The 14,833-nt window shown below is 51.6% G+C and overlaps 1 protein-coding gene across 1 annotated transcript; it reads right to left on the bottom strand.

The window, feature by feature from the left end:
• Nucleotides 1-314: 314 nt before the first annotated feature.
• On the bottom strand, nucleotides 315-10,436 carry LOC137141323 (zinc finger protein RFP-like). Its single transcript, XM_067530169.1, has 8 exons — nucleotides 10,219-10,436; nucleotides 7,203-8,032; nucleotides 5,654-5,749; nucleotides 4,890-5,120; nucleotides 4,567-4,589; nucleotides 3,588-3,703; nucleotides 2,507-2,578; nucleotides 315-1,924 (listed from the first exon to the last, which is right to left on the bottom strand). Exons 2-8 carry the CDS (start codon nucleotides 7,617-7,619, stop codon nucleotides 1,410-1,412), a joined length of 1,470 nt encoding a protein of 489 aa, XP_067386270.1. The 5' UTR covers nucleotides 7,620-8,032; nucleotides 10,219-10,436; the 3' UTR covers nucleotides 315-1,409.
• Nucleotides 10,437-14,833: the final 4,397 nt, after the last annotated feature.

Here is a 14,833-nt window from a genome sequence, read left to right as displayed (position 1 = left end):
AATATGGAGTCTGGCCTGGTCCGCTCCCTTGCCTTAACTGGGGACTCTCTGAACCTATTTACAAACATATAATCATTCCCCAACATCCTACAGAACCAAAAGTCATGATAATAGACAGCACAAGAGACAGAGCACAGGCTGGATAGCAACAAATCAAAGTAAAACCCCAGCTCCCATCATAGGCACATGCCAGTGTAGTCCCTGCTGGCATTGGGGTGACACAACCAAGTACCGAAGCAAATCCCACAGCTCTGCCTTCCAACAATTGCAGCTGGAAAATTAAAATTAAAAAAAAAAAAAAAAAACCACCAGAATTGTCTTTCATGCTTTATTTATCCAAATACACAAATACCCAGCATGGTGAAAAGGAGTTGAGAAACAGCTTCAATAACCATAACAATGATGACACTAAAATGGCAACAAAGTCAAAGGCAATTTATGAGTGACAGTCTCATCTTCAGGATGTTTTTATAAATCTCTCTGTCCCTTTTCTTTCATACAGTTCATTTTTACTCACCATTTTTTCTAGCCCACATTTCCCATCCTGTTAATTTCTCTGTGTCTCTTCCACTCGCCTCTGGTCCCTGTCACAGATCATTCCCGCTCATGTTCTCCATTCTCTCCCTGAGTTTATCCCTTCCCCTCTCGCTGCCTCTGGCTGCTTCCCCTCTTCAGAGTGTTTTCCTCTCATTATTTTCATAGCTATTTTCCACCCTTTCTTTAGGATTCTCTGGTAATTTTGTTTTACTTTATCTTTCCCTTTTGTTTCCTCTATTTGCTCTGGTTCAACCCACCCCAGCCCCAGAGATGTAGCAGCGTTGCCAACCCCAGAAGTTAAAAATCATGAGTCAGTACCGAAAGTCAGGAAATTGAACCTGCAAAACATGTTTCAAAACAACACAGACTGTATTCTGGGTGATCCTGTGATTTGTGAACTCTCCCTGCCATCCCCCCTGCGTGTGTGTGACAATTACTGTGGTGCCAGCCCTGCAGCGACAGAGGAAGGTGACTGTGGCCCTGCGGCAGGAGCTCTGGCTGGGAGCCCCAGTGAGATCTAACCCCACAGATTGTACAAACCCTCCCTGCCGCTGCCGAGCTTCCAGCTTCTCTTCAAGCCCCCAAAGCCTCATTAATTAATGTTGGGTCCCAGCCACCCCGATGTTTGCCTGCCCCCTGCCCAGCCCCACATCTGCCCCTCAGGGCTCCTCTGCTCCTCCTGCACCTCCTGGGGTTCTTCTCCCCAGTTCCCCTCCCATCCTTGGTGCTGCAGGGAGGGAGGGGGAGGAGTTTCCAGGGGTCATAGAGATGAGGGACCAGGGGGCTGGTTAGATGGGAGTCCTACAGGGTCATAGGATATGTGAGGCTAGAGAGGCTGATTTCAGTGTCCCCAGTGGGATATTCCCCATGTCTCAGGGACACAGGCTGAGCTGGGATCCTGGCCCTACCCAGAACCAGGGGTGGATTCTCCCCCAAGGGACAGAGGCTGGCACGAAAGTGAAGATCGGGGCCTGGTCACCAGCATAGAAAAATGTCACCTGTCCCCGGTCACAGTCCAGATACATCCAGATCCTGCAGGGGAACCGGCGCAGGGGCAGGCAGGTTGCAGGGGAGGTGAGAGCCCAGAACTGATCCCTGCACCGCTCCATAGCCCAGATCCCCCCCTGGGGGCTAAGGCTGATCCATCCCTTCCTCCTCACAGACTCTCTGGCTACCCCCACAGCCCAGTATTGACCACCCTCCACCTCCACCTCCAAGCAATGTCTCCCCGAGGTGAATCCCTCACAGCCCAGCACACAGGACACAGTGTCAAATCTCTTAGGGTTGTCGGGCAGATCCTGCCATCTGTCTGCCCTTCTCACATTTTTCCCATCCTCAGACAGGACGAGGTGGGGATGAGCCGTGTCTGGATCCAGAGTCACGTTTGCTGGGGAGAGAGAATCAGAGCATTAGGGGATGAGCTCAGGCCTGGGTGAGGCTGGGACCATTTCTCACACTCCCCAGCAGCCCTGCTCTGGCTGGGACACGCCTGGATCCCAGGGAGCTGCCTCTGCCCTGGGCACCTGAGGCTGAGCAGAGCTGTCACTGCAGTTCCTGTAATGGGACCCAGCCACTTCCTTTGTTTCTCATTTGTTTGCTGAGGCTTCAGCTCCCTTCTCCCCTTGCTGGGGCTGCTCCATTCCCAGCAGCAGAGACACAGCAAGGAAGGTGTTCGAAGCTTTTAGTGAGGAGGGAGCAGAGGAGGTAGGTACCAGCTGTAAACCCTTGAGGCAGTTGCCTCCCCTAATGCAGCCTCCAGTCCCAGGTCAGGGAACAGAGAGGAAGATGCAGCATTGGGACAGAGCCAGATAAGAGCAGAGAGCAAGAGGTGGTATTGGGTGGGGTAGCATTTCATGTGTTTAATTTTAGGGCTGTGTCTGTCATGGCAGGTTTTGGGTTGGTTTTAACTTTATCTATAAATTCATGAAAATGTTTTAAGGGAATTTTCTCAAATTAAAAATAACTCCACCTGCAATCTTGCCCTGTGTGTGTGCTCCTCGAGATTCTCCTACTTTTCTCTCCAGTTCAGATGGCAGAATGTCTGGAGGGGGAAAGGAGAAAAGAGATGAGATTTCCATCAGATTTATAATGACGTTCCCACTCTTAACTTACCTAGCTTGGTTTAATTCTGACAGAGAAAGAGACAGAGACATGCCCAGGTCTTTAATAGAAATATAAACTAAGCTGAAACCTTGTTTTCCTCTTTCATTCAGGCATCCCACAGCAGTGGAATCAACAGCCATTAGGTCTCACAACCACCCTAGGAGATACAATCAGTAAAACAAATTCACTTTCCCCTCATTATCGCTTCCCCCTCTCCAGACCTCAGCTAGTTTGTATCAATCATCTCTTGCATTTTATCAGACCCTAGACCCAGATCCTGCAAAGACATTAGCGTGAATAGAACTTTCCTCACTTTAGTCCCTTTGTCATTACTGGGATGTTAAGAGTTTGCAGGGTCAGGGCTCTTCATTGTAAGCCCCTTGGGTCTATTTACCCAGCACCTCTGCAGAGCTCAGCACAATGGGGCCCTCGTGTTCCATGGACTGAAACACACATAATAGTAACTGATTTTATAAGTGTGGAGATTCGAGCTGGGAGAGGGACAGCTCAATGGCCATATTAACCCTGAACTGGCAAAGGGATAGAGGGGGCAGTTTGTCACTCCCCTAGTCAGTGGCTGCAGAGGCTCATGCAGACCTTGGCACAGTCTGGGGAAGGGCTGAGATCCAGACAGAGCAGCACCCATGTTTCTGTGACGCCCCCTCCCCCCAAGGCTTTGCAAGTTCTGTAGTTGGGAGAGAAACTGAGAGACCCAAAATTAGGCCATTTTGCTACAGTTGGGCCTCAGTGTTGTGACCTTTATAAGTCAAGAATTAATGTGAGATGTCCTGACACCTGGGCCCTTGTTACACCTGATTAATTCCTCTACTTTCCACCTTTTATTCAATAGACACGTCATCTAATTATGAACCAATTGGCCAGAGTCCGTCCCCTCCCAAGTCTCAGAGGCTCATCCCAATTTCCCCTCCGAGATCCCTTCTCAGCACCTTTGAATGTCCTCAGAGTCTCCATTAGCAGAATAGTTTTCTGGGAGAAATCACTGAGTCTCTTTTCATGTTCAGGAGAAATCTCCATCGGCTGCTGGAACTTCCCCTTCTCACACCTGCAGAGAAAACTTCACATTCTTATATTTCATTCAGTGACACATGATCATTTGTTGTTAGTAAAAGTTGCTGCTCTAATGGGCCTGGAGTTAGAATTCCTCTGCTTCTCCCAGCTTCAGAGCAGGTGCAGCACAGGCTGTGGCAGTGAAACCTTCCCTCTGAAGGTCCCATTAATATTCCTCAATTCTGGCCTGGAGAGACCAGCTCTGGGGATAAAATGGGAACTTTTTTCACTCCATGTCTCCATGCTGAGTTGGACAGGAGATTCCCATGTTACGTCTTACAGAAATCTATTCACTCAGAACTAGGCCAGTGGTTCTCAACCTGTGGCCTGCTTGCAGCCCAATCAGCAGAGAGCTGCAGTCCATGTGACATCCTCAGGGCCATACAGGTAGTGAATATATCGTGCGGATGTGGTCCACATTACGAACAGAGAGCTGAACATGCGGCCCACAATGATAGGCTGAGAGCCACTGAACTAGACTGACACACCAACACCCCCTCCCCAGCTCATTGCACACAGGTCTCCAAACAATCCTGCGCTGGGAAAGACTCTTGATCACTGCTGCCCTGGGCTGAATGGTAACCAGCGCCCAGCAGTGAAAGGCCCATATTCCAGCCCCACTATCCTGAGGCAGCCAGTCCCCCAGGGATCTGACTTCTCTAGTAAAACTTTAGGTTCATCTTTCCCACTGAATCGATCATTCTGGAGTCTTCAGGATAAGGTCATCAGAGAGGTTTGTATCCAACATGTGATCTTCCCCACACATTTTGCTGTGTGACCCTGGGGAGCTGTGGTGCTAACATGGTTTCCAAGCTTTTTCCCAGCATTGTGAAGTGGGAGTGGGAAGGAGCCACATACCTGCTCAAGGTGCTTCTGACATCCTAGAAGGGAAAGAGAGAAAACGAATCTCAGTCACACCTGACACACACCGGGGATCCAAGGGAAGGCATATTGCAAATATGAGGAAAAGAACACCTGGCCCAGCCCAAAGGCCATGATTTATTGAGCTAATGGGGCTTTTCCATCTCTAATATCACTGTCTTTGTGGCCCTGAAAAGAGCAATAGTCATTCACATGTCAGAAACACACACACTGAGTTACACTGAGATCTCTGACTGTCATGTTTTAGGAGCTCTCCTGTCCCTGTGTTGGGATCTGGAGTATTGCTAACTCAGTCTTACCTGCAGGAATTCACGTGATGGCTTCTGACACTTCCCCTCCATCTCACTGATCAGCTCACTGAGCTGTGAAATCTCCTCAGAGAGTTTGGTGATATTTTCATTCTGTATCTTCACAATCTCCTTGTCCAGTTTTTCCAGCTGGGCCAGCAGAAGTCGCTCTTGTTCCTCCAAGAACTGCCGCAGTTGCTGAAATTCAGAAACAATTTTCTGCTTCTCCTTTTCTATCCGTTTCTGTAAAGCAATAGAGAAAGGGCTGGTCGGGACATGAAGGTAGGCTGGGGTCGTTTTGTGGAGTCCTGAATGTGCAGGAGGGAAAACTTCATTGCGGACCCTAAGATTTCTGACACTTGAGTTTACCCTGTGGTGACCTGGGCAGGGATTCTCTCGCACCTTTTTCATTTCTCCCCAGTATCTCTGAAAAGGGAGGTGTCCATGTCTGACATGCTTAGGACACTGTGTTATCAATGGCATCTGGGAACAGTGATCCTGAGCAGTAGGAGGCAGGACTCAGCATTACATGGACAGAAGTTGTAGGGGGGGAAAAGAATCAAATAATTGAACAGCTCAAGAAATGACACAGACGCAGGGAAAGCCACAAGGGCTAGAAATTAACTGAAATGAAAGCTTTGATACTGCATATGAATCTAACACAGAAAATCTATGATCATGGAGAAACATATCCTCACTCATCAAGGCCACAGAAGAATCTGCCTACAAACAGACCTCTCACAACAAATCTCCACAGGTCAATAACAGGCTCCTACCAGATACTCCTGGCTTTTCACCTCTGCAGTCACTTTAAATCCCAGGAGCGTTTCTCTCTCTTCCCTCCGAGTCTTCAAATGGGCTTGAATTTTTTCCTGTAGAAACAGAGATGATTTAGGAGGTTTCATTTTGAGGGCTGAGAGGGGTGTGTAGGGGGATGTTTGTCCACCCAAACCCAAGGTGACTTTTGGTCCTAATTGACTTATGACATCATGGCCACCAAGGAAATGCAAACTAACAACGGAGACTCGGAATGTGTCATATTCCAACTTGTTTCCAGTTCAGGTTCAGTCTTTTTATTAATTAGAGGGAGACCTCACTTCTCCAAGCTTGATTGGTCTTTATTAATTCATTAGTAGTGCAGCACATAGTAGAAATCTGGAGTGACATGGGGGTGAATCAATTAATGTGGTTTTCAGAAGATTAAAGGAACAAAGTGATTCAAATCCCATGGCTCGAAATATGTGTTGGGAGTCTCCAAGGAACCCAACTCTCAAATGAGGTTCAGCCCTGAAGTCCTGGGGATTGCACTGGTTGTACAGAACTGGTCTAAGCACTAGGGCGAATCGAACTCCATTAGACGTGCTGTTGTGTGTTAAGAAGGGTTGGGGTTTGCCCTGGTGCTGTCCTGAACGCTTTCAGGAGAAATGCCTCTGGGTAGGTACCTACAGTCCCACTGCCTGGTAAAGATCCCAGAAGCAGTGGTTTCTGGGAGATTTCAAAAGACTGCATGGTGAGACTAATGCAACCACTTTGTCTGGTCCTTGCCAACACGCACAATAAAATAGTCAGACAGGTCAGCACCGCCCAGGGGTTAGTTTTGCTGCAATGCAATCTAATCCCAATGGTATTTGGCATGGACCTGCGCTGTCCCTTTTATGTGTGGACTCAAGGTGCATGGGGTTCATGCAGCGTTTAGCACAATCACCTCCTGTAGTGCTGGCCAGTATCTCCCTGCTGGGTCTGGGGCCTTTATCAAAGGTCTTTCCATTCTAATAGCTGCACCTCAGCACTGCTCAGTGGTGCTGCAGGGGTGGTAGCAACTGGTCTGGGCATTGGGATACCTGGGTTTTATCCGCAGCTCTGCTACTCACATGCTGGGTGACGTTGGAGAAGTTCCTTTGCCTTGGTTTCCCTTCCCACCCTGTCTGTGTTGTCTACTTAGTCTGCAAATTGCTCAGCGAAGGGATTGTCCCTCACTGTGTTTTGTGTAGTGCGGACATCTGATGCAAATAATAATAATACACTGTATGGTAGAAATCAGTAATAACAAGTGCTGTAACTTCCTCTTCTCCAATCTGAAGGTAACACTCTCACATAGACTGGCCTGCAGCTGTTGTGATTTAAGCCTCACTGATCATTTAGCAGTTTCTGTTCCAGAAAAAGTTCCCTTCTTTCACCAGTGGATGCTGGCTTTGAAAAGGATTCAGCTTCTCAGAGGAAAGTTTCCCACACCAAGTACTTTTAAAGACTTTATTGTTATTATTATTATTTGCCTTTCTTGCTAGTCATTAAAACCCAAAATTATTAGTGATTAAACTTCCCTACCTTATACTCCTGGGCAGCTTCCTCGATGGGAACCACCGTGTGAGTTCTGTGAGCCCGGGATCTGTCGCAAACCACACAGATGGGGATTTGATCAACTTTACAGAACAGTTTCAGAGCCTCCTGGTGTTCCCCGCACACCTTCTCCCCTCCTGATCCCTTTGCTGCCTGGAAACTCAGCCTTTTGGCTATTTCTATAACATTTGCCAGCTGCCTGTTTGGCCTGAGGTTTCTCTGTTGCACAGTTTCTCTGCATTGGGGGCAGGAGACACCCATGTCCGATCCCTCCCAGCACTGGCTGATGCAGGTTCGGCAGAAATTGTGCCCACACTCCAGAATGACAGGTTCTCTGAAATACTCCAGACAGATGGGACAAGTAGCTTCCTCCTGGAGACTTTCTACGGGATTCTCAGTCGCCATGGCTGACTCTGGACAGTGTAGCTGGGCTAGTTTCACTTTCCTGAACTCACAAATATGCCCCGCCTACAGCAGCAACTGCGTGTTTCCTTTCAACTGACTCACACTGTGACTGTTTGCTGAGCTGTAGCCAGCTCACTGGTAACATTGCAGGGCTGGAGGCTTTGTAAAAAATGTACCACGAGGGCCCTTTTGCTGGTGTGCGGCATCACCCAGAGGAACTGCGAAATTAGAATCATTTCAACCCTTCTGATGTGGGCAGATGAATCTTCTCTTAAAGAAACAGTCACATTCCAGCTAAAATAGAAGTGTCAGTGCCGGCAGATTAAAATATTCATAAAAACGGCCATACTTGGTCAGACCAATGGTCCATCTAGCCCAGTATCCTGTCTTCTGACAGTGGCCAATGCCAGGTGCTTCAGAGGGAATGAACAGAACAGACAGTCGTCATGTGATCCATCCCGTTACCCAATCCCAGCTTCTGGTAAGGAGCAATCCCTGCCTGTCGTGGCTCATACCATTGACAGGGCCCAAGCATAATTTTTTCAGGGCCCATACAAACTTATAACACTGGCCCCCTCCCACACACATAGCGCAATCCCTCATCTCATACATACAATCTCATGAGCCCTGAAAAAGTTTGAATTTTGCAATGGGGGTTGCAGTTTGGGCCGGGCCCCCAGGGCCTCTGGGGCCCTGGTAAAGGGTACCCTTTTGTGGGCTCTGGCCATTGATACCCCTGATCACTATACTTATCATTCATAAAACCCCACCTCCCAACCCTAGAAAGCGGAGAATTATTAGACGCTTTGTTCCCCAGTTGACGAGGTAATTGAAAGACTGCACAAGGTCACTTCAGGTGGAACTGGGAAAAGAATCCAGGTCTCCAGTATAGAAAGCCCAGGCACTAGCCACTCACCTCTGCTGCCTTTGGGGATGAATACATACAATAGATACGACCTGGTTATCTGTCACCACCCACCAGTGCACAATGGAGCCAGGAAGAGAACACGAGAGTTGTGCTCTCTAATATTCTAATCTGTCTAGTAAGCATTTGTGCCTGCTGACAAAGCATGTGACGAGTCCTCCTCTGGCGTTTGGTCTCAGAAACAATGGCAATTCTTCCTAATGTTCAAGAGGTGGGGACGTGTGCTGGGGACCGGAGAAGCCCTGCTACAATCCCCATTGCTGTGGGAGTGAGTATTAAGTGGTTTGACTTGATATATATTTTAGTTTTCTTTTTTTAAATAGTTTAAATCATATGATCTGTTAACTGTGGGGCACTGTGCCATAAAATTGTGGCATTCCAGACTGTGAACATTTGTCACACAGTTGGACGACTGGTGCCAAATACTGGCAGATTTGGAAGCTGGGAAGAAAAGCGACCCAACCAGTTCAACAATTCCTGCTGGGCATGTTTATATGAAGCACATGACCCAGCGTGCAGACTTGGTAGCCTGGCTCTTACTGTAATATGTTGCTATCATCACAATGACATACATAGATCTCCTCACTGGGGCTGGGATTTATTTAATCCTAAATTGGTTGTGTCAAACCCTGTCTGCCTTCAAAAATCACAGCTGGGAAATGAAACGTAAAACATTCTTCTTGTTTATTCACCTTAAGTAAATGTCTGGCTTAAAAGAAGCTAAGAGGGAAGCTTAATAACCAGAAGAGAGTAAAAACATCCACAAATCTGAAGAAGTGTTGTTCTGAAAAGCACTTAAGTGGAAATACTGTCCATGACCTATGGGGTGCAATTAATTTTACAGTCTCTCACTTTCAGAAACATTTTATAGATCTCCTTTTCCCTTTTCTTTAATTTCATCTAGCTTTACACATCGTTTTCTCTAGCACTCGTTTTCCATCTGTTTATATCTGAGTCTCCCTAACCCTTCTCTATTCCCTGTCACGGATCATTCCACCTCAGGTTTCCAGATCTCTCCCCTGAGTTTATCCCTTCCTCTCTTGCTGCCCGCCCAGAAGCATTTTCTTTCTCAGGACGGTTTTGCTTTCACTCTTCATTTGACTTTCCCTCCACTTTCTCCAGGCTTCTCTCTTAACACTGGTTTTACTGCATGTTTTCCTCTTCTATTCTTTCATGTTGTCTCTCCCTTCTGGTTAAACCTGCCCTGCACTTGCCTCCCCGACCTTCATCCAACTGGCATCACCACACTCCCTACCTCCTTCCCACCACAGCTTCCTTTCCTGCGTGGCCTGAAGGTCACATTCTCCAGTCCCAGGGTCCCCCTCACCCAGGACCCTGCTGGGTGCAGAGCCTCCAATTTCTCCCCAATGCCCCAAACCCTCATTAATTAATGCTGGGTCCCGGACACCCCGTCTGCCTGTCCCCAGCCCAGCTGTTAATTCTACCCCTGCCCTACCCCCACATCTGCCCCTCAGGGCCCCTCTGCTCCCCCTGCAGCTCCAGGGGTTCTTCACCCCCCTCCCATCCCTGGTGCTGCAGGGAGGGTGGGGGGAGGAGCTTCCAGGGGTCAGAGAGACAAGCCAGGGGGCTGGTTCAATGGGAGTCCTCCAGCATCTTAGAGACTTGGATGACTTTGGCTAGAGCAGACTATATTTTATGGCTGTTCCCTCTTACCCCATCTTAGTGACACTGCCTGACCTCCAGGATTCCCAGAGTCCTCCTGGACCATAGAGGATAGTGACAAACAGGCTGAACAACCCTGTGGAGTAGAGAGACTGGCTTCTCCATTTTGATCACTTCCTGCTCTCTATGGTTTGATAGTCGCCAGAGCCCCCCATTGAGCCAGCAGGATCATAGAGATTGCATGGTAGAGAGTCTGCAGGAAGACAGGAGTTAGAGAGACTAGGGGTGTGTGAGGTTAGAGAAGCTGATTTCAGGGTCCCCAGTGGGATGTTCCCTCCCCCCCCCCCCCTGCACCTGGTGTCTCAGGGACACAGGCTGAGCTAGGATCCTGGCCCTACCCAGAGCCAGGGGCGGATTCTCCCCCCAGGGACAGAGGCAGGTCACCGGCTGGGGCCGGGCAAAGCGCCCCGAGACCCGATGGCGGCTGCCCCGGCCCGACACACGCAGCCCGCGGACCTGACCCCCCTTCCCCGGCTCTGCTCTCAGCAGCTCGGCCCAAGTGGAAGCAAAACCCCCAGAAACTACCCCCGGCCCGGCCCGGCCCGTCCTGCCCGGGTGTCCCTAGGGCGGAGCGTGTCCGAGCCCCCCGCTGTCTGCGGGGCTAGATCTGCCCGGGGTCCGTGGGTCTGAGGACCCCCCAGCCCGCCCGGTTCCCCCCGGCCCGGGTGTCTGTGGGGCTGGGTCCCGACTAGTGCCGCTGACAGACGCTCACTCACCGCCCGGCGGCTAGACACGGGCCGAGGGGAAGGCGGCAGGCTAGGCTAGGCTCGGCTCGGCTCCTTCTGGGCTAAAGCCTCGCCCTGCCCGGCCCGGCCCGGCCCGGCCCCGTAACTTACAACCGCGCGCGGCGGAGAGAATCTAGGACTCACGCATTGCAGTAAAAGGCGGGGCGGGGGCGCGGCTTTATCCGCCTGGTGCGGTCATCGGTGCGGTTCCTGTTCAGCGCTCGTGACACTCGGGCTGGACGGAGCCAGAATCGGTGACGTTAGCGGCAGCCACTGCCCCCCCCCAGGAGGAGTCAGACCCCGCTGCTCGCGCTGTAGGGGGGCTACAAAGGGGAGGCCGGAGGGGGCTGGGCAGGGGGCGCGATTTGACTGGCGGCAGCGGGGTCAGGCAGCTGGAGGCGGGGCTGGAGTCAGGAGCCGGGGTTGGCCCAGGGGGAGGCGCTGCCGGGACCGACCCGTGGCGGAGGCAAACCCCAGCGCAGGGCGGGGCCGGGGGGCAGCAGTGACCGGCACGCACAGACCGGGGGTGCGGGGCTCTTTGTTCCCCTCGCACAGTCCGTGTCTCAGGGTTTTGATGTATCAAAAACCCCGGCCCAGGCTCTCAGCCAATCAGCGACTCGCCGGGGTTCCGCCCTTTTTTCCCGATACAGCCAATCGCGATTCGCCGGGGACGGGGGCCCTGGCAACCAGCTTCAAGGTCGATTGGTCCGATGGAGCGTCAACTATCCGGTCACGGAGTGAATCAGAACGGGCGGAGCTTGTGACACTGGGCTGGGCGGAGCTAGGCTCAGTGACGTTTGCTGCAGACGATACCCTTGCCCCGCCCTCACTGGGAGTCAGACCCCGCAGGGACTACAAAGGGGAGGTCGGAGGGGGCTGGGCAGGGGTTGGGATTTAACTGGCGGGGGCGGGGGCGGGGTCAGGCAGCTGGAGCCGGGGTTGGCCCAGGGGGAGGCGCTGCCGGTACCGACCCGCGGCGGAGGCAAACCCTAGCGCAGGGTGGGGCCGGGGGCAGCAGTGACCGGCGGGGACGGGCCGCCTGCCCGGCGCGCACAGACCGGGGGCTGCGGGGCGCGTTTGTTCCCCTTGCACAGTCCGTGTCTCGGAGACTCTCGGCTCCGCCCGCCCCAGCAGCTGCGGCCGGTCTGACACCCGGGCTGGGCTGCAGGGAGCTGAGTGCGGGGGATGTTCCCGGCACCGCAGACACGGGGTGTCCCGCCGGGGGGTTAACAGACGCCCCGGCAGTTCGTGTGTCTGCAGGAAGCAGCGGAGCCGCGCCCGGCGTTGTCTGAGCTGCTGCGATCCGCTGAGTCGCTGCTTCCTCCGCCTCCATTCCCCGCCCGGCTCTGCGCCGTGCAGGTGTGATGTCCAGTGCGCTGCCGCTGCCCCAGGGCCGGTGTGAGCGTGGTGCGGTGTGTCAGTGTGCACAGATCAGTTCTGGTAACACCAGTACTCGCCCTGCATCGCTGTAAGTGCACCGCTGAGGTCAGTGTTAGCAGCAGATCTGTGCTTTTCACGCTGCACTGCCTCTGCGTCTGACCGGGGTTTTAATTCTGTCTTTTTCAACTTTCCATTCTTCCACCGCTGGGGGTTGCCTTTTGCAGCTGTTATTGTGCCTCTCGCTCCAGCCCTGAGCGCTTTTTCACATCTTGTTGAGTGTGTGTAGAACCTGATCCTCAGATGTTCCAGTAGGGAAGTACAGGATTGTGAGGCTGTGTGGAATATGAATGACCATTTCTGACATCACTGCTGCCAATCTTCCTGAATTACCTTGCATGGCATATTTTATACGATATTTATTGTATCTATGGTAAAGTCTTGATTTGCTAAGACAGATAAGCACGTTTCGATGTATGTATCAGCTTTGTATTCTGAGTTGTAAACATGCCTGGAGTGCTTGTATTTCAAACGTGTGCTGTGTTTGTGCGGGACATCCCCAGACAGGACGGCAGCAGCACTTCACTTGCTTGACCGCTCATCCAGAGAACTAAACTGTACAGTGAAAGAACCCAGGGGCTGCACTTGATGAGTGAACAGACATAGGAATATTACGCATGCCTGTGGCTGGAGGACTCCCTGAGGCTCTTCCATGCCCTGTGCTGTGTGGCTGTGTTCGGGACAAAGGAATTGCAAGCTGTCAGAACGAATGCTTGCTGGTCTGCAAGAAATGGCACCCACGTGCCGACAGACCCCTTGGTGATGCTTAACTCCTCTGGGTTCTCACAGCAATTCGGGTCTGACCTGGTTAATTAGTCCTGTCTGAGAGGGTTGACTCAGCAGCACAAAGCAGGCGAGAGTCACAATGTAACAAAACACCCGGTAAGCAGCTGCGGCGGGTTTTTCAAACTGCCAGCAGCCAACCTGTAGCCAGTGCTTTGTAAGCCTGACTATAAATCTTAGGAGCAGGGAAAGCTCAGGCAGAGAGGAAAAACAGCTGGGCTGCATCTAGAGCTCCACCTTGCTCTGGTGAGCTGACGCACAGAACTAGCCCGACTCCCCAGACCTGATCATTCCTGGGGACTCTCTCCAGTCTGCAGAACCCAGCGCAGATTGCCACCGAACCCTTCAGCTGGAAAGGAATGATGTGGATTTGTAGCCTGTTAGTGGTAAGCTATTAAGAGTTGTTAGGGTTGTGTTTGTATCCTTTTAAGTGGTAAGGATTTGTTACCGTTATATTTGCATCTTTTAGTAATTAAGTTGTTAGGATTTGTTACTGTTGCAAACGCATCCCTTAGTGAGAAGCGGTTAACGTTTGCCAGTGTTGTAATTGTATATTCTGCCTCAGTGTAACTGAATGAAGTAGTTTTTAGGGAGTGGGTTAGAGCCTTGTGTTTAGGCTGTTTGTAATCCAGTAAACCTTTTGGATTTTCCCCTCGCCTTCTCTTAGTCCCTTTCTCGTATCCCGAACCTAGAATTTATTTTATAAACTCGGTTGTAACACAAGCTTTATGTCAAAAATAATACAGAAACACAGCTGCCCCATCTGCTTTTTGTCTTCATTTCTGGTGCCGGGCTGGGATCTTCGAGCCCAGATCCTCCTCGCTCCCCTGTGCGTCCCGCCAGAGGCAGCACTGGGGGCAGGTCAGACACGGACATGGGAACATGCTGATGCCACTTTATCGTACGGGACTCAGTTTCCCTTGTCAGCTCCGAGTCCAGCACATCAGGCATCCCCGACCCAACCCTCAGGGAGAGGCCAGGACTCACCAGTTGTTGAGTGCGGTGCCGTTCACCCATCTCCAGTGGGGGCCCGTCTCATGCCGGAGGCCGATCCAGTGCTCACGGGGACCTCCGTAGCGCAGCATGAAATCCTTTAACAAGAGCAGCGGGAAGTCGGACATGACACACCTGACTGAGCGCCCAGCGCGCTGGGTTCCGGTCCATGGTCTGATTTACGGGCAGGGGGCAGCTCCGCAGCCTGTCCAGGGGACCTGTCCTGTGCAGTGTCTGCCACAGGCTGCATCCAACACACGGCTTGGAAGATATTATTCTGAAGTGACGTGATCTGGGGTCCCCTGAACCTCCTCATCAGAGGGCAGGTGCTCTGCCCTTTGTGATAATCCCCCCTCCATCCATAGGGGGTCTCACTTTGGCTCCCAAATTCCTAGTCACTTTAGCCACCGTGTCCGTGGCGATAGGGAGAGGGCTGCTCTGATTTTTGCCCCAAACCAAAGTGCAGATGAATGTTCACCCTGCAATTGAAGGCCCCTTAGGAGCCAGCGTGGTCCAGTGGCTAGAGCAGGGGACTGGGAATCAAGTAACCGGGGTCTGAGCCCAACTTTGTCACTAAGTGCTGGGCCACCTGGGGTGGGGCCATTTGCCTCTGTGCCATCTGTGCTATGGGGGGAATCACGGTTACCTCCCCCAGCGGGAAACCTGTG

This window comes from Emydura macquarii, unplaced genomic scaffold (genome assembly GCF_026122565.2).
Source record: "Emydura macquarii macquarii isolate MOO-44397 ecotype Brisbane River unplaced genomic scaffold, CSIRO-AGI_Emac_v2 contig_3043, whole genome shotgun sequence".
NCBI classification, from domain to species: Eukaryota; Metazoa; Chordata; order Testudines; family Chelidae; genus Emydura; species Emydura macquarii.
Note: the sequence above shows the minus strand (reverse complement) of the source record. Positions and strands in the feature narration are given on the sequence as shown.

What these genes read in the sequence shown, in the direction of transcription:
- LOC137141323 (XM_067530169.1), bottom strand. Translation starts at nt 7,619, where the DNA reads ATGGCGACTGAGAATCCCGTAGAAAGTCTCCAGGAGGAAGCTACTTGT. An exon ending in GTCAGAAGCACCTTGAGCAG is followed by an intron (nt 3,704 to 4,566) that starts GTATGTGGCTCC and finishes TTTTCTCTGCAG; the next exon opens with GTGTGAGAAGGGGAAGTTCC. An exon ending in CACACAGGGCAAGATTGCAG is followed by an intron (nt 1,925 to 2,506) that starts GTGGAGTTATTT and finishes CTCTCTCCCCAG; the next exon opens with CAAACGTGACTCTGGATCCA.